This window comes from Chlorocebus sabaeus, chromosome 20, assembly GCF_047675955.1.
Source record: "Chlorocebus sabaeus isolate Y175 chromosome 20, mChlSab1.0.hap1, whole genome shotgun sequence".
Classification (NCBI taxonomy): Eukaryota; Metazoa; Chordata; class Mammalia; order Primates; family Cercopithecidae; genus Chlorocebus; species Chlorocebus sabaeus.
The window spans coordinates 5,772,086-5,792,615 of NC_132923.1; the positions used below are offsets into that span (position 1 = coordinate 5,772,086).

General features: G+C 42.0%; 1 protein-coding gene across 1 annotated transcript in view; it reads left to right on the forward strand.

Moving 5' to 3' along the window:
* Positions 1–413: 413 nt before the first annotated feature.
* Positions 414–20,530, forward strand: part of FCRL5 (Fc receptor like 5) — a 36,235-nt gene continuing 16,118 nt past the window's right edge. The window contains exons 1-8 of the mRNA XM_007976665.3: positions 414–595; positions 3,426–3,446; positions 4,656–4,910; positions 6,422–6,673; positions 6,954–7,238; positions 8,362–8,640; positions 12,145–12,423; positions 15,571–15,849. Of these exons, the coding sequence (XP_007974856.3) occupies positions 565–595; positions 3,426–3,446; positions 4,656–4,910; positions 6,422–6,673; positions 6,954–7,238; positions 8,362–8,640; positions 12,145–12,423; positions 15,571–15,849 (1,681 nt within the window). The 5' untranslated portion in view covers positions 414–564. The remainder of the gene's footprint in view (positions 596–3,425; positions 3,447–4,655; positions 4,911–6,421; positions 6,674–6,953; positions 7,239–8,361; positions 8,641–12,144; positions 12,424–15,570; positions 15,850–20,530) is intronic.

A 20,530-nucleotide genomic window follows, 5' to 3' on the forward strand; every position in this document is an offset into this window, starting at 1 on the left:
TATATCCTATTTTTAATATTTACCCAATGGGATAATACTACAAAACCAATCTATATCTCACTTTTATTCTCTTCACATCAAACAAGGTGGTCTCGTCTTCTTGGCATGTTCAGATTTACCTTATTCTTTAATGATTGCTTGTCATTGTACGGAAGAATCAGAATATTCTTAAACAGTCTCCATATTGTGGTTTTTGTTTTGTTTCCAGTGTTTAGGCAATAATGAATGCTACAATAAACGTTCTTATAGAACTCTCTTCAGATACTTCCTTCAGGGTAATCTCCCAATAGCAAAAATGTAGGGTCAAGGGTATTTGATTTTTTAAAACCTTAACTTTTTTTTCTTTGATCATCGGACAGGAAACTCTGATTAGTAGCTGAAGATGGGTATTCCCACTTCCTTTTTTCTAATTCACTAACGTATGCTGCTGGTTTTGAGAGCGCAACTTCTCGGATGTGCTCCTTGGAGCTGGTGTGCAGTGTCCTGACTGTAAGATCAAGTTCAAACCTATTATTCCTGAGAAAACTTCTCTTTTGATCTCAGCCCTTGGTGGTCCAAGTCTTCATGCTGCTGTGGGTGATATTACTGGTCCTGGGTGAGTAAAAGGGCTCACGATGGGCCCTGGGTGGGGTCGGGACAGCTTCTCTCTCCACCACAGGCCTGGTCCTTTCTTCGGCACAGCCCCTGCTGAGAGAATTTTTCCTACATTAGGAGACTGTGTTTTTGAACTTCACTCTGTAGCTCAGGGCTTTCTCTTGAGGCTGAAGAAAATGGCCACAGCTGGAAGGAATTTTCAGTCTTACGGAGTAGGAAGCCACAGTAACCACAACAGTTAAAATTTCATTTTTTTTTTCTTTAAAAAGAACTTCATGAAGTCCAGAAAATGTTTCATGTTTGTTTGTTCATATCGTCTTATGCATAGAAGAACCCACTCTCCTCTCTGTAGAGGAGATGTATTTACTCCTTGTATGACAAGGCCAGATCCTGCTCCCGAGCATGAGAGGGCAAGATTTCTAACAAGAAAGACAGCTCTTTCTCTTGCACATAATTGCAAAACACTGTAGCAATGGGTTAAGAATATGGTGTGGAAGAGAGGGGTAGGTGGACAAAACAAGGACAAGTCTAAAGCACATGACTTTCTCTTTGTCCCTGTGGGTGTGTGTAAGTCTCTATCAACTCGTATGTGCAAACTGGTTGATTTTTACTAACGTTTAAATATTAGAATTAAATATGCTTATTTATTTGTTCAGCAAATGTGTTTAGTCATATCTACGCACAGTATTGTACCAGGTGCTGAACAATGAGGCTCCATAGGAGACACTATGTCTATGTTCTGGAAGGTCATGACATAGAAGGGCTCCCAGCAAGGCCAATGTACTTTCAAGCAGCTATGCAACAAGATCCCAGTTAAGTAATTGTCCAGGCAAAGTTACCAATGAATGCTGTAGGCAGATAATAAACTGTATTCAAAATAGCTAGTGAAGACTTCATGAAACTTGGAGGTGAGTAGGAGCTAGAGGAGCAGAAATGGAGCAGGCATGATATAAGAAACGAGGACCCCAAAGTTGGAAGGTGCATGGACTATAATTCCTGAAGTAGGAACACATCTCAATTATGGCCCCACACATTGTGGGTAATGGCCAGGTCCTGAGCATGAGAGGGCAAAGTTTATAACATGGGCTCTGGAGTCAAACAGGATCTAGGTTCAAATCTTCATCCCGCCACCTACTGGCTACCAGATTCCTGGTTTACAAAATGGGGTTAATCCTATCACTTACCTCATAGGGTCACTGACATGGTTATATGAAATAACCTATGTAAATGCAGACCATATAGAAACCACTCACAAAAATATTAGCTTCATTTGAAACAATGCAAAGACCAAAGAAGCCAAAATATTCAGGTGAATGGTGAATAATTTGTTGTTCTCAGTAAAACACTTAAGTTTGGATAAGTCTCCAACAGCCTCATGTGGACAGGGATGATGTGTCTCTCACACACTCCTGGATTTCTATTGCCTTGCTCTGGAGCATGATTGGCATTCCAAAATTCTGTTGAATAAATAAATCAACCCATATGCAGAATATATATTCAATTGATAAACATGCCAGTTTTGTGTCCTCTCTCTCTTCATTACCCATTTCTCAAATCTCCATTCTTCTACCTCTATATTATTAACCTAGTTCTTTAATTAATTCATTATACAACAAAAATATATTTAGTGAATATTAAAGGAACATCTTTTATATGCCAGTCACTGTTATAGGTCTTGGAGGATATATGGTGAACATAAGAAAAGTCCTAGATCTCATAGAGCTTGCATTATAGAGAAGGGAAAATAAACAAGCAGATAATGAAGATAATTTTGGAAAAACACTCTGAAAAAAATTATACATTACCATCTCTTGCGCTGAGTATCAGGTCTAAATAATCTGAGCCTCAATTTATTGTTTAAAAATTAGGCATGATGATAATGAGCCCTTGGATTCAATGATCTCATGAAAAGAGTATAGCCTGGAGTCTGGTGCCCAAGGAAGGCTTAATTCGCATCCATAATCTTGCCCTGCCTTCTAATCAGTCTCCCTACTTCATATTATCCCATTAAATTCTGTCCACTGACAGAGTGCTCCATCAAAGTTTCAAATTCTAACCTTGTCAATCTCCTCCTTGAAACCATTGCATGACTCCTTATGACTTTTATAATAAAATTAGAACCACTTACTCAGGCCCTGCATGCTTCTCTTATCTTATTTCCCCCAACCCTCCCAACTCCTGAGCACCAATGTCATTTCTCCACCTCTGTGCCCTTTCTACTTTGATTACCCTCCGCATCGCCTCTTACCACACACAAATGCTAACATCCACCTGCAGACTCATGTTCTCACTCACAGTTTTGTGAAGTATCATCTCCTTCAGGTACCTTCAAGGATCCACCCATCCTGTTCAACACATGTACACACAAACACACACTCTACACACACACGTATATACTACACACAGGGCTAGGTGACCCTTCTGCCCCCAACATACCCCATGTGTATTTCTGTTATTGCACTTACACCCTGTGTTATATTATTTTAAATCGTGTTTCTGTTTTTCCACTAGTCAACTTCTTGATGGCAGATATCATTTTTAAAATACATTGTAAAAGTCCAAATACCATGCCATCTATATGTATATAATGTATGTGTGTATATATATAGTATGTATATATATATGTATAGATGTGTGTATATATTTTTGTATATATGTGTGTGTATATATATCTGTATATATATATACACACTTGATGAATAATTATTAGAGTTTTCAAATAAATTTTTTAAAGGGACAAGTAATACCTGCATGGGTTAAAAAAAGGGAATTATCTTCTTCAAACAAAATAATCATGGTTCTGTGCTCATCTCTGGCTCTTATTTTTGCAGCTCCTGTCAGTGGACAGTTTGGTGAGTTCTCCTGTCTTTGACTCTTCAGCGTCTCTGGTTAGGAGTGTCTCTTCCTAATCAATAGAGAACATTTGTGATGGCTGCCTGATATCTCTAATATCTCCTGTTTTCTCGCTGAGGTCAGCAGGGATTTGAAAGTGATGCCTGGTTTTTTGGCATCTCCCAAGGGCCAGGAGAGCTCCATGGTCACCCTCTGACCCTCCCGGGGGGAAGGAGTGAATGCCCAAGCAGCTCCTGGCCTTTGCTAAGCCCTGCATTTACTGTTATTGCCAACAGATCCCATTTAGCCAGGCAGGACATCTTCAACTCCATGGCAAGTGTGCTGGACTCAGGATAGGATCCTCCCCAATCAGCAAGCCAGAAAAATCCCTGAAAACATCCCACTGTGCTGATGCCAGCAGGAATGCTGCATTCTTTGCAGCTTTGGAGTAAAATCCTCCTGGACATCCAACAACTGGGTCCTCACAAAAAAGAAAGGCACAGAAAGGGGAGAGAGGGGAGAAGACAAGTTATCTGCATCCCACATTTAATTAGTTCTGGCTCTTACTGCCATTCCTTTGGCTCAGAGTGGATAATTGAGAACCCAAGAGTAGCAAGAACCCTCTACAACCCCTCTCCTTGTCCAAATCAGCGGTCCCAGCTGTAACCTTGTCCTAGTCACCTCTGGATGCCAGTGAGTGACTTGCCCCTTCCTTGCTCTGCCACAATTAGCTATGATGGGGTTCTTCTGGGCATTTGAATCACCATCTACAAAATGAAGATGTTAGGTAAGTTGAGCTCTCGAGGTTTTCTCAGGGACAAATCCTAAGATAATATGATTTATTCTCTTAGGGAAAGTGCAAAATTGTGATTTTAACATCACCTTTGGAGTTTCTTATGAGTATTTGAACATGATGAAATGGCAGCGCAGCATTGATTTTCTCTGGGACCCACTTCCATGTAAGGCTACCTAACTGTGATATTTGACGGTGAATCCTGCTGGTGTCACCCTTCTGAAATCATTTTGCCCATTGCCATCCCCTGGGCAATTTCTCCCTTGGGTGAGATGAGGGCCACTGGCTGACAGGGAGCTTTGAGTTATCAGTGACCCTCCCCGAGGACCTCTTTCAGATCCTCCAAACCCAGGTCCTTCAAGCTATGCAGCAGGAGGCCCTGAGGCTGGGCCTGCAGGTGCCTCCACCTCAGACTCCTTTTCTCTTTCCTCTTCAGCAAGGACATACAAGTCCATTATTTTCCTCCAGCCTCCATGGACCACAGTCTTCCGAGGAGAGAGAGTGAATCTGACTTGCAAGGGATTTGGCTTCTACTCATCACAAAAAACAAAATGGTACTATCGGTACCTTGGGAAAGAAATATCGAGAGAAACCCAAAAAAATACCCTTGAGGTTCAGGAATCTGGAGAGTACAGATGCCGGGCCCAGGGCTCCCCTCTCAGTAGCCCTGTGTACTTGGACTTTTCTTCAGGTGAGAAAGCATGAAAGATGCACCAACTTTAGAAATCAATTCAGGCCATGTTTCTCTCTAGCTGTTATTACTGTTTCCCTCAGACCCTTCATGAGTGGACAATTTTATTTCACACTATGGTAAGACAGGGAGAGAGTAAAAAGCTCAGAATACAACCAGACAGGGAATGGAATTAGCTGCTTAATTTTAAACATTCAAATGAATAAAATTTTTACTTGAGTAGATTAATGTCTCTGCACCTGTGGTTCTTGAAGTTTGATTTGAGTGAGAAAGCCTGGGCAGCTTATCAATCATACAGACACTCAGGACCTACCTATGCTTATTCAATCAAAATCTATAGAAGTGAGGTCCATTAATTTGCATTTTTTACAAGGTTCTTGGGTACCAGAAAGCCTGAGGACTAATTTATTTGAATGGTTCCTGAATAGTTTTTTGGTTTTGTTTTGTTTTGTTTTTTGAGATGGAATCTCGCTCTGTCACCCAGGCTGGAGTGCAGTGGCGTTATCTCGGCTCACTGCAACTTCCGTCTCCTGGGTTCAAGCAATTCTCCCACCTCAGTATCCCTGGTAAGTAGGACTACAAGAGCCCGCCATCAGGCCTGGCTAATTTTTGTATTCTTAGTAGAGATGGGGTTTCCTCATGCTGCCCAGGCTAATGCTGAACTCCTGGGCTCAAGTGATCTGCTCACCTGGGCCTCTCAGAGTGCTGGGATTACAGGTATGAGCAACAGCACCTGGCCTCTGTGTATAGTTTTAAGTCATATTATTTACTTGGAATAATAAGTGGCAGGAGAATTGTTCATACTTATGGGTACATAATGCATAGGTAGATAAATATACAGAGAAAGAAAGATAAAGGAAGAGACATTTCCTTTTTTGTCCTAAAGTCACATGTTTTGAAGTTGAAGTTATATCATTTTTTAAGGTAGTGGGAGCAGTGTACCAGCAAGGAATAAATAAAATGCTTATACTCTTTGATTTAACAATCCCTCTCTTAAGAATTTACCTACTGAAACAATCATAGATGTACACCCCTGAAAATGGCAGACCTTGACATGGTTTAAAAAAAGAACAGTCATTAAAGAAATTACATTACTACCAGTGAAGGAAAACTTTGTGAACTTTAAAAATCAGGTTCAATAATGATACTAATGACATAGGAAAGTGTTCATAGCATAGTAAGTGAAAGTTATCAAATCTACAAATATTATTATTATTCCATAAAAGAAATACACATGAGCTCTCAAGTACTTGAAAGTGGAAGAGAAAGCTGGAAAAACATATGCCAAAATGTGGGTGGTGAGATGATAGGTGATTTTACCTACATTTCTGCTTTTCAACTTTTCTCGAGGTGTATGTGTTCATTTCTAAATCAGAAAAAAAGAAGTGATAATTATTTTAAGAGTTCTTTTTCCCAACCCATTTTTTTAAAAATAATATCTTCTTGGAAAAACAATGAAAAGAAAGGGGAAACAATGGGATGCCAAATAACTACTGTTGTGTTTCTCATAGCTTCGCTGATCCTGCAAGCTCCACTTTCTGTGTTTGAAGGAGACTCTGTGGTTCTGAGGTGCCGGGCAAAGGCGGAAGTAACACTGAAGACTACTATTTACAAGAATGAAAATGTCCTGGCATTCCTTAATAAAACAACTGACTTCCATATTTCTCATGCAAGTCTCAAGGACAATGGTGCATATCACTGTACTGGATATAAGGAAACTTGTTGCCTTGTTTCTTCCAACACAGTCAAAATCCAAGTCCAAGGTAAGGCATTATTTTGTGAAGTGAGTTGGTCAAAAGGAGACTCCTTGGGGTCACAGAGATAGAACAGGAGGAAAAGGGTGGACTGGAATACCACTAAACTACAGGCCACATGCCTGTAAGGACCAGAGCAAGTATAGTAGTGCTTTGGGCTGAAGGAAGCTAGGGATCAATGACATCCCTTTCTTTGCCTGCTTTTGGATGTGCTGTTGCTTGAAGTTTGTTTTTCTCCAAAGCACTTCCAGCCTCATTGCTCTAGGACTGTTGTGATTCTTCTCTCTAGAGTCATTTACACGTCCAGTGTTGAGAGTCAGCTCCTTCCAGCCCATCAGCGGGAGCCCAGTGACCCTGACCTGTGAGACCCGGCTCTCTCTAGAGAGGTCAGATGTCCCGCTCCAGTTCTGCTTCTTCAGAAATGACCAGATGCTGGGGTCAGGCTGGAGCCTCTCCCCGAAGTTCCAGATTACTGCCATGTGGAGTAAAGATTCAGGATCCTACTGGTGTAAGGCAGCAACAACGTGTTATAACACCACATCTAACAGCTGGAGATCCTGGATACAGGTGCAGAGTAAGTGTTGGTGGAATCTGAGATTTGCTGCAGAGAGGGCTGGAAAAGTGGGACAGAGCTGCATATCAGCTTGGGTCACCAGTCTCTGTAGAAAAAACTCGTACCTGTGAGAATGAGAGTTGTGCAAGCAAAGAGACCTTTACTCTTATGGACATCTTAGAAGAGTTTAGACCCAGGAAAATCCAAGAAAAGAAAGGTCTATTTTTTTTTCTTTCAATGCCATTAAATACAAGTCTTTCTTTTCTCTCACAGGCCTCTCTTCCCTGACATCATTTTTTTCCTTCTAGGCCCATAGGGATAAGCCATGGGCTGTGGCATAGCTCTCTGACTCTGGGGTACAGAGGGATCTGTTGTCCCAATTAACATTATTTATTGACAATAACCAATGTGAAAATTTCTGTAGGATACAAAGACAGGTTGCAACATCATAGTTACTCCAAATATGTAATTCTGGAGGTTTACCATTCCCTAGTTATGAGTATAAATATGCATCCCAGATTACATCACCTCCCTTACTAGTATACAGCACCATCCTTCCCCCAAAGCTATTGTGGTAGTTACAGTGATGAGGGAAAAACAGCTTCTGTAGAGCCCTGTGTCACCCCTCCACTCATGGCAAACTCCGGTCTCACTTCTAAGGAGACAATGTGATCATCACCAGAGTAGGAGTCAGGACACCAACTCTGGCCCTGGCTGGTCCTGAAAACAGCCTACACAGGCAGGTCTCCTTGTCTCTCTCTGACTCAGTTTTCTCACCTATAAATAAAGAATGTCAGTCTGGGCCAAGGGAGAGAGTAGGAGCAGGAGAAAAAGCTCTAGAAGACTATGCTAATCTTTAAGGAAAAACTACCAACGGCAAACAAATCCCTGAGGCCAATGCAAGCGAAGGAGAAATGAACAGGAATAGGAAAGAAGACTCATAATAATTGGGCACTCCAGGTGCAACGTTTCATAGTCATAGGGCAGAGGGAAGGAGCAAGAAGCAGGTGCAGGAAAGGGTGTGTGGTTCTGATGGCAGCAAGGTAAGGGTGGAGACTGGAGATTGGGCATTTGCACTGGCCATGCCTTGGAATCTACAGTAAGAGGCAAAAGCAATTCTTGACTAATTTTTTCTCTTGCTCAGTCCCCGCATCTCATCCTGTCCTCACTCTCAGCCCTGAAAAGGCTCTGAATTTTGAGGGAACCAAGGTGACACTTCACTGTGAAACCAAGGAAGATTCTCTGCGCACTTTGTACAAGTTTTATCATGACGGTGTTCCCCTGAGGCACAAGTTAGTCCGCTGTGAAAAGGGAGCATCCATCAGCTTCTCACTGACTACAGAGCATTCAGGGAACTACTACTGCACAGCTGACAATGGCCATGGTGCCAAGCCCAGTGAGGCTGTAAGCCTGTCAGTCACTGGTAAGCCCTGGGTTCCTGCCAACCACCCACCCCTGGCCAAGAGTCCTGTCTCACCCCGCCCTTCAGAAGTCAGCATGTACCTTCCAGTATCCTCGGTTTCTTTCTTGGGAAAACCTAATGTCCTCCTCCACTCTCTGGCTCACTGAACCAGCTGTCTGCCTCTTGAGTCTCGTTGCATTGCAATCTGGGTGTCTTCATACCCCTGCCTGATGGTGCAGTGGCTTTCTCTCCCCTGGTCACCAATTTCTGAGAAGCCAGGTGCTTTTCTTGTGCTTTCCACTTGTCCTCTGGCTCCCCAGATGCCTGATTTTCATTCACTATATTATTCTCAGTAGACACAGACTCAATTTCCAAGAGTACAGAGGTATCTCCTGTTCTGTTAATATCAGACATTAATCAATACACCAGAGGCAAAGACATATAAGACACAAAGACAAGTCTCTGGATCATAGTTAACCCAGCATGTCCTTCTTGCTCAAGCCTTTTTTGGAGTTGATTGGGCAGTAGGTAAGAAAGGCACAGACAACGGTGGGCTTGGGGAAGGCCACGAGAAAGTTTCACCTCTGCTTGCTTGGCTTAATGCCCTCAGAGCTATTCAGGTACCAATTCAGCTGCCAATGAGTTATGACATCAAAAGGTTTCCATTGAGCTTTGGATCTCAGTTTTGAACCATCTATGCATGACTGAATGCCAGGTCCAATGTTGAAGGAGACAGTGTGATTTGGGCCTATACTGGTGACAGAGAGTCCAGTCTTGGTTGGGCCTGGAAGCAACATCAGTTTTCTCTCCTGTAAAACAATTATATCAGCTTGGAAGACAAGCAAGAATCCAGTGCCTCCCACAGGGATGTGTGAGATCATGAAGGAGAGGACCAGGGAACCCAGGGGGAGACATCAAATGACACAGAAAGAGAACAGTGTCCCTGACATTCAGAGGCCCAAGGAAAGTGGAGACAGTGACATCATGATCAAACATGCTCAGAACTGTATCAAATTCTATTCAATGATTCATTCCTTCACCTAATAAATACTGATTGCATATATTCCGTGAACCAGACTGTACTGACCTCTAAGGATGCATCTGAGAATATACTAACCTGGCCCTGCCCACACAGTTGGTAGAGGCTAATAGCAAATGCAAACAAGTAATAGAGAAAACATCAACCTGAGGATAGAAGTACCTGGTGGCTGCAGAAGCAGATGGAAAGCCACCCAATCTGAGTTGGGAAGTGAGAAAAATTTCTTGGAAGAGCTCATGTGTGAGTTGAGACCTGAGGATGAGTGGGAACATTTCAGGAGAAGAAGATTGTGGTGAGGGAGGGAGGGCATGATCCAGGAACTGGAGGGACAGTCAGCTCTTGGTGACTGTAGCACAGACTGAACAGTGGAGAAAGGTAGGATAAGGTTGCAGAGGAAGGTATGGTTAGACCATACTTAGCAGCAGAGTAAGGGCTTGGGCCATATTCTGCAGGGCAATCTGGGCTCCACGAATGGTTTAAATCTTGGGGAAAACCTCCCCAGCAGCACAGTGAGGAACGAGTCATAAAACAGCCAGTTTGGGGAGCAGCCAGGAGTGAAGGGGAGGGTTCATCAAGAGAGTGTCCAGTTGGACAGCACTCCCAGGCCAGTCCCAGTGGAGGAGATGGGACTTGAGAAGTGAGGGCTCTGGCCGAGACAAGAGGCACTGTGAGAGTGTGCTCCACTGTCACCAAGGGCAGGCTGTGTTCTAAGCAGAAGAGAGGGAGCTGGTTTGGATAAGGCAAAGCTAAGAGATGATGGAAGATAAAAACTGAGTCACATCCAGTGAATTTTGCCACAAAGTACTCTTTGGCAGACGACAGAGTAGAATCAGAATACCTGGGTTTGACTGCTGCCTCTTCACTTACTAGCTGTGTGACTCACCCACTTGGGTCCTCAGCATCTTCATCTGTGAAATAGGGACAACAATTGTACCCACCTCAATGAATTGCTTTGATGATTAAATAAGTGTCTCTCTATATATCAATACTTACAAATTACATCCAACAAATATACACACACCAGAACTTAAAGACACCATAGTGTCATTATAACAAACATCTATTGTATTATTTTTATCATTATCACAATAATTATATTCAGAAACATGAAAATCCACTTTAGTAGATTGTTGGGGATAAAATCCGAGTTGTAATAGACAAAGCATGCATATGAGATATGAGATAAAGAAGTAGAGATGTTAAAGGTAGGTCACTTCTTCCAGAAGACTGACTACAGAAAGGTGGAGAAACCGACTGTGAGGAACTTCAAATGCAAATGGGGTTGTTTTTCTATTGTCTGATGGTTTTTTTTTTAACATGGAGTGGGTTAAACACATGCAAATGGTGTTTGCAAGAAGCCAGTAGAGGTAAGAATGCTTTATCTAGGACAGAGGCAGGTGTGCACAGGATGAAGAGACAGAAGAAAATCCCCCTAGACAGGCCAAGGAGGGCTCTTCCATGGTCTCAGGGCACAGGACGGAGTGAGGAGCTGCTGTGGGTAAGGGTGTGGTTCCGCTCGTGGAAAGACAAGGAAATTCTTCTTTGAGAGCAACATCTCTGCACAAGAGAGGCAGATCATACAACAAAGGGAGCTGGGAGAGGAGAAAAGACTAGAGGTCTGGTGGAAAAGGAAGAGACAGGGAATGACTAGCATAGAGGACAGGGGAGCCGGTGAGAGCAGCCTGGGAAGTGGCTGGGTCACCCTGTGGGTGGGTGGAGCCTGGAGACTGTGGACTGGAGACTGAACATCTGCATTGGCGAAATGTTGAATCTGTGAACCAAAACCTATCTGAGACAGGTCTCAATCAATTTGGATAGTATATTTTGCCATGGTTAAGGATATGTGCCCCGGATTCAGCTCCCTGCCTTCTCCAGAGATGATTTTGAGGGTTTCAATATTTAAAGGTGAAAGGGCAGATATTGGAGAAAAAGGAAGATATTTTTTAAAAAGTATGTGTAAATAACAGACAAACAGTTGCATTCTTTTGAGTCTTTGATCAGCCTTTAGCAGAATACACAATTTACATGTGAGAGAGGGGCAGAGGAATAGTCAATGCTGTCTTCCTCTAGCCCAGTGAGTCTGCATTTTTAAATCAGGGAAACAATCAGATATACATTTGTCTCCTATAAGCAGGGATGACTGAAAGTTCTGTCTTTTGTCCTGCACCTGTGAAAATCAGCTATCAATTTACATTGTTAGGGTAAAACAGAACCATTTAAAACAGAACCATTTTAGGGTAAAGATCTTGAGGCCCACAAAGAAATATTTCAGTGGACAAATTTTGAGGGAGGTATGTAGCTTTTAAAAAAGTCTTTGAAGTTATCTTATTAAGAAATAAAATAAAAGGCAGGTTTGCCTGAAACAGTTCTCAGCTTGACTTTTCCCTTTGGCTTAGTGATTTGGGGTTCCCAAGATTTATTTTCCTTTTACAAAATCTACAGCAAGCGGCAGAAACAAATCTTGACTAATTTTTTCTCTCTCTCAGTCCCTGTGTCTCGCCCTGTCCTCACCCTCAGCTCTGCAGAGGACCTGATTTCTGAGGGAGCCAAGTTGACACTTCACTGTGAAGCCCAGAGAGGTTCACTCCCCATCGTGTACCAGTTTCATCATGAGGATGCCTCCCTGGGGAATAGGTCGGCCCACTCTGCAGGAGGAGTGTCCATCAGCTTCTCTCTGACTGCAGAGCATTCAGGGAACTACTACTGCACAGCTGATAATGGCTTTGGCCCCCAGCGCAGTGAGTCAGTGAGCCTCTCCATCACTGGTAAGCCCTGGGTTCCTGCCAATCACCCACCCCTGGCCAAGAGTCCTCTCTCACCCAGTCCTTCAGAAGTCAGCATGTACTTTCTAGTATCGTCTGTTTCTTTCTTGGGACAACCTAATGTCCTCCTCCACTCTCTGGCTCACTGAACCTGCTCTCCACCACTTTCAGCCTTGTCTCATTGCAGTTGGGTGCCTTCCTACCCCTGCCTCATGATGCAGCAGCTTTCTTTTCCCTGCTCCTCAAATTCTGAACAGCCAATTGCTTTTCTCGTGCTCTCCACTTGTCCTGTAGATCTGCCAGATGCCTGATTTTCATTCACAAAATTATTCTTAGTAGATATAGACTCAGACTCAGTTCCCAGGAGCACAGAAATGTCCCCTGTCTGATTAATATCAGACATCAATGAATAACCAGATGCAATATCATGTGAGACACAAAGACAAGTCACTGGATCATAGTTAACCCAACATGTCTCCCTTGCTCAAGCCTTTTTTACAGTTGATTGGGCAGTAGGTAAGAAAGGCACAGACCGCGGCAGGCTGGGAGCAGGCCAGGAGACAGCTTCACCTCCTGTTGCTTGGCTTAATGCCCTCACGGCTATTCAGGTAGCTGTCAAATAGTTATGACATCAAAAAGGTTTCCTTTGAGCTTTGGATCTCAATTTTGAACCATCCATGCATGACTGAATGCCAGGTCCAATGTTGAAGGAGACAGTGTGATTTGGTCCTATACTGGAGATAGAGAATCCAGTGTTGGTTGGGCCTGGAAGTGGCCTCAGTTTCCTCTCTTGTAAAACAATAATACCAGCTCAGAAGACAAGCAAGAATCCAGTCCCTCCCACATGGATGTGTGAGATTATAAAGGAGAGGACCAGGGAACCCAGGGGGAGACATCAAATGACATAGAAAAAAAGCAATGTCCCTAACATTCAGAGTCCCAAGGAAAGTAGAGACAGTGACATCATGATCAAACACACTCAGAGATGTTTAAAGTCCTATTCAAAGCTCACTTCTTCACCTAATATATACTGATTGCATATATTCCATGGACCAGACTGTACTGACATCTAAGGATGCATCTAAGACTACACTAACCTGGTCCTGCCCACACAGTTCATAGGGGCTAATGGCAAAGGCAGACAAGCAATAGAGAAAACATCAACCTAAAGTTAGAAGCACCTGGTGGCTACAGGAGCAGATGGAAAGGCATGCCAATCTGAGTTGGGAAGTGAGAAAACAATTCTTGGAATTTGAGATAAGACCTGAAGGAGAAGGGTATTGTGGTGAGGGAGGGAGACACTTTCCAGGAACTGGAGAGGGGTCAGTTCTTGATGACTGAAGCATAGACAGAACAGTGGAGAAAGGAAGGACAAGGTTGGGGAAGACAACATCATTAGAACCTACTTAGAAGCAGAGTAAGGGCTTGGGTCATATTCTGCAGGGCAATCTGGGCTCTATGAAGGTTTTAAATGTTGGGAAAACCACTCCAGAAGTACAGTGAGGATCAGGTCATAGGTCAGGCCTATTTGAGGAGCAGCCAGGAGTGAAGGAGAGGGCCCAACAAGGGAGTGCCCAGTTGGACAGAATCCCCAGTCTAGTCCCAGTAGAGGAGATGGGACATGAGAAGGAAGGCCTCTGGCCAAGGGAAAAGGCACTCACTATGAGAGTGTGCCCCACTGTCACTAAGGGTAGAACATGTTCTAAGCACATGATAATGAGCCAGTTTGGATAAGGCAAAGCTAAGAGATGATGAAAGATAAAAACTGAGTCACAGCCGGGAGCAGTGGCTCGTGCCTGTAATTCTAGCACTTTGGGAGGCTGAAGGTGGGTAGATCACCTGAGGCCAGGAGTTTGAGACCAGCCTGGCCAACATGGTGAAATCCTGTGTCTACTAAAAATACAAAAATTAGCCAGGTGTGGTGGCGGTCGCCTGTAATGCCAGCTACTTGGGAGGCTGAGGCAGGAGAATCCCTTGAACTCAGGAGGCAAAGTTTGCAGTGAGCTGAGATCATGCCACTGAACTCCAGCCTGGGCGACAGGGTGAGACTTCGTCTCAAAACAAAACAAAACAACAAAACAAAACAAAAAAACTGAGTCACATCCAATGAATTTAGCCACAAAGTACTCTTTGGCAGGAGAACACAACTAGAACCAGAATATCTGGGTTTGACTGCTGCCTCTTCACTTACTAGCTGTGTGACTCAACCACTCGGGGCCTCAGTATTTTCATCTGTGAAATAGGGACAACAATAGTACCTACCTCGCTGAATTGTTTTGAGGATTAACTTAGTGTCTGTATTTGTATAGATATTCACAAATTACATCTGACAAATATACATACACCAGAACTTAAAGGCACTATAATATCATTATAAAAAATACCTTTTTTATTTTTATCATTATCATCATTACTACATTCATAAACATGAAAAATCAGCTCTAGTAGATTATTGGGGGTAAAAACTGAGTTGTAATGGACAAAATGTGCATATGAGATATGAGATAAAGAAGTAGAGATGATAAACGTAGGTCACTTCTTCCAGAAGACTGTCCACAGAAAAGTGGAGAAACCGACTGTGAGGAACTTCAAATGTAAATAAGGTTGTTTTTGTATTGTCTGATAGTTTTTCGTATATGGAGATAGTTAAACACATCAAAATGTAGTTTGGAAGAAGCCAATAGAGGTAAGGACTTCATGTCTAGGAGAGAGGCAGGTGTGCACAGGTCAAGAGACGTAGGAAATTCCCCCTTGGAAAGGCCAGGCGTGGCTCTTCCATGGTTGCAGGGAAGCCTGCATGGTTGCAGGAAGAAGTGAGGAGCTGGTGCAAGTGAGTCTGGTGGTGGCAAGACAAGGAATTTCTTCCTTGAAAGCATCATCTCCTCTGCAAAAGGGAGGCAGATCACACTACAAGGGGGGCCATGAGAGAAGAGGGGACTATTGGTCTGCTGGAAAAATGAACAGATAGGGAAAGACCAGCATGGCGCATAGGGGAGCTGGTCAGAGAAGCCTGAGAAGTTGCTTGGCTGCCCTCCCAGTAGGCGAAGCCTGGAGACGCTGGACTGGAGACTGGGCATCTGCACTGGTCAAGTGTTGAAATCTACAGTAAGAGGCAAAAGAAACTCTTGACTCATTTTTTCTCTTCCTCAGTCCCTGTGTCTCGTCCTGTCCTCACCCTCAGCTCTGCTGAGGCCGTGACTTTTGAAGGAGCCACGGTGACACTTTACTGTGAGGTCCAGAGAGGTTCCCCACGAATCCTATACCAGTTTTATCATGAGGACGTGCCCCTGGGGAGCAACTCAACACCCTCTGTGGGAAAAGTGTCCTTCAGCTTCTCTCTGACTGCAGCACATTCAGGGAATTACTACTGCACAGCTGACAACGGCTTTGGTCCCCGGCGCAGTGAGGCGGTGAGCCTCTTTGTCACTGGTAAGTGCTGGGTTCCTGCCAATCACCCACCCCTGGCCGAGTTCTCTCTCACCCATTCCTTTAAAAATCTGTTTGCACTGTCCAGTTTCCTCCCCCAATCAACTTAATCCCCTTCTTGGCTTCCTCCTCAACTAACTAGCTGGGGTTCTCTGTCCTCATAAGTCCTGGCTCAGCCAGACCCCTAAAATAGCTCAGTAGATTCCCCAGCTTTTACCAAATGAATTTATTTATTGTATTTTCTCCTCATTACTTGTATGTTCTAACAGTATGCTGATTTTTCTTGAGGCACAGAGCGTGTCCTACTTCTCCACTGACATTTACATATTAACTTAGCTACAAGCACAGTCTTGTAGATAACTGTTGGTCAAGACCTTAAATTCTCCAAAGGATTTCCAATCTTATGGTAGGTTTGGAGAAGTCTGCTTGTGAACAAAGGGGGAAATGGCTCCCTAGGAACCAGCTCCTCAAACTTCTGGAGTTTTTATGATCCCTTGTTTTCTAACCCACTAAAATCAGTATCATTTTATTGCATTATTTTAAAAAACTGTTGTTGAAGTATGACACACATTCAAGAAACGTGTGCAAATTATATGTGTATGATTTGGTATCTTTTTAGGAGCTAAGTTGCTTCTGTTTTTACTTGAATCTTTGTTTAGTAGAAACTGGGGGAAAGTTTCTTTTCTTTTCAGAGAATCAAAATGGTATGATAGAAAAATCTTGAGCCTGATGTGTCAGACATGCCCCTAGTATAACTTGCTGAGTAAAGAGGTTATTTTTAAAATGTAAATGTTTTGAGACTACTCCAAAGTCAGAGCCAAATCTATCTAGGAAGCTTCTAAGCTTCATGCATTCTGTATCCCATTGCCATGTTTCTATCCATGTTTTACTTTCTTCTCATATTTAGCAGCATCTTAAGCATCTTTGTTTTCTGTTTCTTCACGGTCACCCTTAATGCCAGTGGAATGTAAGCTTCATGAGAACAGAACTGCATCCACCTTGGTCTCCACAACATCCCTGTGCCTACTCAGTGTTTGGAACACAGTAGGTCCTCAGTCAACATTTGTAATTTAGTGGACAGATGATATGACAGGATGGTAAGAGGGGATTTTTAAAAATCATCTAGCAAAGCCCAAGAGGAAAAAAATCAAAGCTATTTTAGAAATGAAATACAAATTTGAAGCAGTAAGACTAGAATGGATACCTTTGAAAACCTCTCATTGAATGAAGAATCAATTTGAGAAAACAATACAGAATGCAAAGTAGAAAGATACAGAAATAAAGACAAAAATTATAATATGGAAATCAGACAATGGAGCCCCCCAGTTATCCAGTTATGTCGATAATTAAAATGGAGACCTTCAGAAAATTGAACTGAAGGGTAAAATGAAACTCAAACATGTAGTAGAAATGGTTGAGAAGTAAAGAAAACTTGAATATGTAGATCAGAACATACATGTTGATGAAGTTATTGACCTTTGAGGTTAAAAATATATGTATGTGTTTATGATTATGGGGAAAAAAGCAGTCATCTCAGAAAGAAAAACATCAAGTTAGTCTTAGACTTTGCAGAGCACTCAATACCAAAGAGAGAGGAGTGATGTCCAGACTTGGACCTCCGAGGGAGGAATAATAACTGAAAATTTTATATCAAATCAAAAAGGCATTGTCAAAAATACAAGGATTCAGGAAACTGATAATGCACTAAGCCTTCTGAAAAATCACCTAATGACAAAATTCAGCCCAACAAGATGTAAATGAAGATAAAGGACTCATAATGAGGAAACTGCACTATGACTGGTTCTCAACCCTAGTTGCACATCACACTCGTCAAAGACCTTTGTAAAAGACACATTACTAAGCCCCTCTCCAGACTAATTCAATTCAGAATCTCACAGATGGGGCCACAGAATCAATATTTTTTGACAAAACCTCAGGTGAGAATATTGTGTGGACAAGATTGGAAACCACTGATTTAGATATAGAAACAAAGGCTAATCAACTGTGAGAATTATGGTCACAGAATAGAAAGTAACTATTATAAACACTGAAAATGTAAAAAAAAAAAAAAAAAAATGAAAAAAATGTGACAAAGAAAAATCAGTTGGTCAGAGGAAGGAGAGGAAGTAAAGGAACAATCATTTTCTCATGATTATTATTATTTCAGAGTAAACTGAATTATTTCATAATTCAAATAGAACAGGCGGTTTTTAAAAATTAGTGACATTTCAAAATGTTCATTTTGTAAATCATTTCTGACTACTTTGTCAACAGTAACTCATCATTAATGGCTTATATTTCACTAAAATTCCATGGAAAACCAAGTAGTAGCCTGTAGGATCACACAGGATAGGACAAGTGAATTCTTTGGGAGAAGCAACCATAGATGTTAGGACTGACCAAAAAACAAATAATAAAAATAAGCCTGTGCATTGATATGATCATAAATGATCAGGGAAAGAAGAAACAGAAACTCTCATACAAGAGAGTCCAAGTTATTACAAGTGTAAATTGGTTCAACCTTTTCTTCTTAATTGACACATTATGTGTATTTATGGAAGTACAATTTGATGTTTTGATACATATGCGTGGTATTTAATGATCAAATTAGGATGTTTAATATACCCATCATCTCATGCATGTATCATTTCTTTGGGATAAAAACATTCAAAAGCCTCTCTTCCAGCTTTTTTGTAATATACTGTAACTGACTGTTAACCATCATCACCCTACTGTCCAATAGAACAGAATTTATTCCTCCTGTCTGATTATAACTTTGTACCCGTTGAACAACTTCTCCCTATCCTCCTCTTGCCTCTCCCCTCCCCAGTCTCTGATAACCACAGTTCCACTATCTGCTTCCATAGTATCAACTTTGGTTTTTTTAGATTCAAAATATGAGTGAAATAATGCAGTATCATCTTTTCGTGCCTGCCTAATTTCATTAAATATGACATCCTCCAGGTCTTTTCATACTGCTGCAAATCACAGGATTTCATTATTTTTTATGGCTGAATACTATTCCATTGTGTATATATACCACATTTTATTTATCTATTCATCTGTTGGTGGACACTTAGATTGCTTGTATATCTTGGCTGTTGTGAATAGTGCTGCAACAAACTTGAGAGTGCAGATATCTCTTCAACATAGCGACTTTATTTCCCTTGAATATCCACCCAGCAGTGAAATTGCTGGATAATATGGTAGTTCTATTTTTATTTTATTGACAAACTTCCATGTTGTTTCGTGTAGTGGCTGTACTAACTTGCAATGCCACCAGCAATATAAGGGTTCTGTCCTCTCCACAACCTAACCAACACTTGTTTTCTTTTGACTTTTTGATAACAGTCATTCTAACTGGAATGAGGTGATACCTCATTGGGGTTTTAATTGTATTTCCGAATAATCAGTGAGATTGACCATTTTTTTCATGTACCTGTTGTCCATTTTTGTGTCTTCTTTAGAGAAATGTCTGTTAAAGTCTTTTGTCCATTTTTTAATCAGCTTGTTTGGTTTTTCCTGTTGAGTTGTTTAAGTTCTTTATATATTCTGGATATTAACACGTCAGACATATACTTTGCAAATATTTTCTTCTGTCCTATAAGTTGTCTTTTTACTCTGTTAATTGTTTCCTTTGATGTGCAAATTCTTTTCAGCTTGATATAATACCACTTGTCTAATATTTGCTTTCGTTGTCTGTACTTTTGTATTTTAAAATATCCAGTCTTTTAGAAGAACAATTAGACATTATATGTTATTAAAATGTTTGTATGGCCGGGCGCGGTGGCTCAAGCCTGTAATCCCAGCACTTTGGGAGGTCGAGACGGGCGGATCACGAGGTCAGGAGATCGAGACCATCCTGGCTAACATGCTGAAACCCCGTCTCTACTAAAAAATACAAAATAACTAGCCGGGCGAGGTGGCGGGCGCCTGTAGTCCTGGCTACTCGGGAGGCTGAGGCAGGAGAATGGCGTAAACCCGGGAGATGGAGCTTGCAGTGAGCTGAGATCCGACCACTGCACTCCAGCCTGGGCGACCGAGCGAGACTACGTCTCAAAAAAATATATATATATATATCTCTACAGAATTACTTAATGCCACATTACTTGACATTCAAGAAACAACAACATCCCAAATATCCATTAATGGGAAAATGCTTAAATGTATTATAGCATATCTATACATTGGAATACTTTGTCATTTTTAAGAATAATCAGGCAGGCCGGGCGCGGTGGCTCACGCTTGTAATCCCAGCACTTTGGGAGGCCGAGGTGGGCAGATCACCTGAGGTCGGGAGTTCAAGACCAGCCTGACCAACATAGAGAAATCCCATCTCTACTAAAAATACAAAATTAGCCGGGTATGGTCGTACATGCCTGTAATCCCAGCTACTCGGGAGGCTGAGGCAGGAGAATCACTTCAACCCAGGCGGCGGAGGTTGTGCTGAGCCGAGATCGCGCCATTGCATTCCAGCCTGGGCAACAAGAGTGAAACTCTGACTCAAAAAAAAAAAAAAAAAAAAAGAATAACCAGGTAATATATTTCCAAAACTATCAAGTTGTAAATTTAAAAGTTGTACTTTATTGTGTCTAAATTATGCTTTAATAAAGATGAGATTTAAAAGTTAGTGATGTAGATTTTTAAGTAATACCACAGAAAGATGTCCGTAATGTATTGCTAA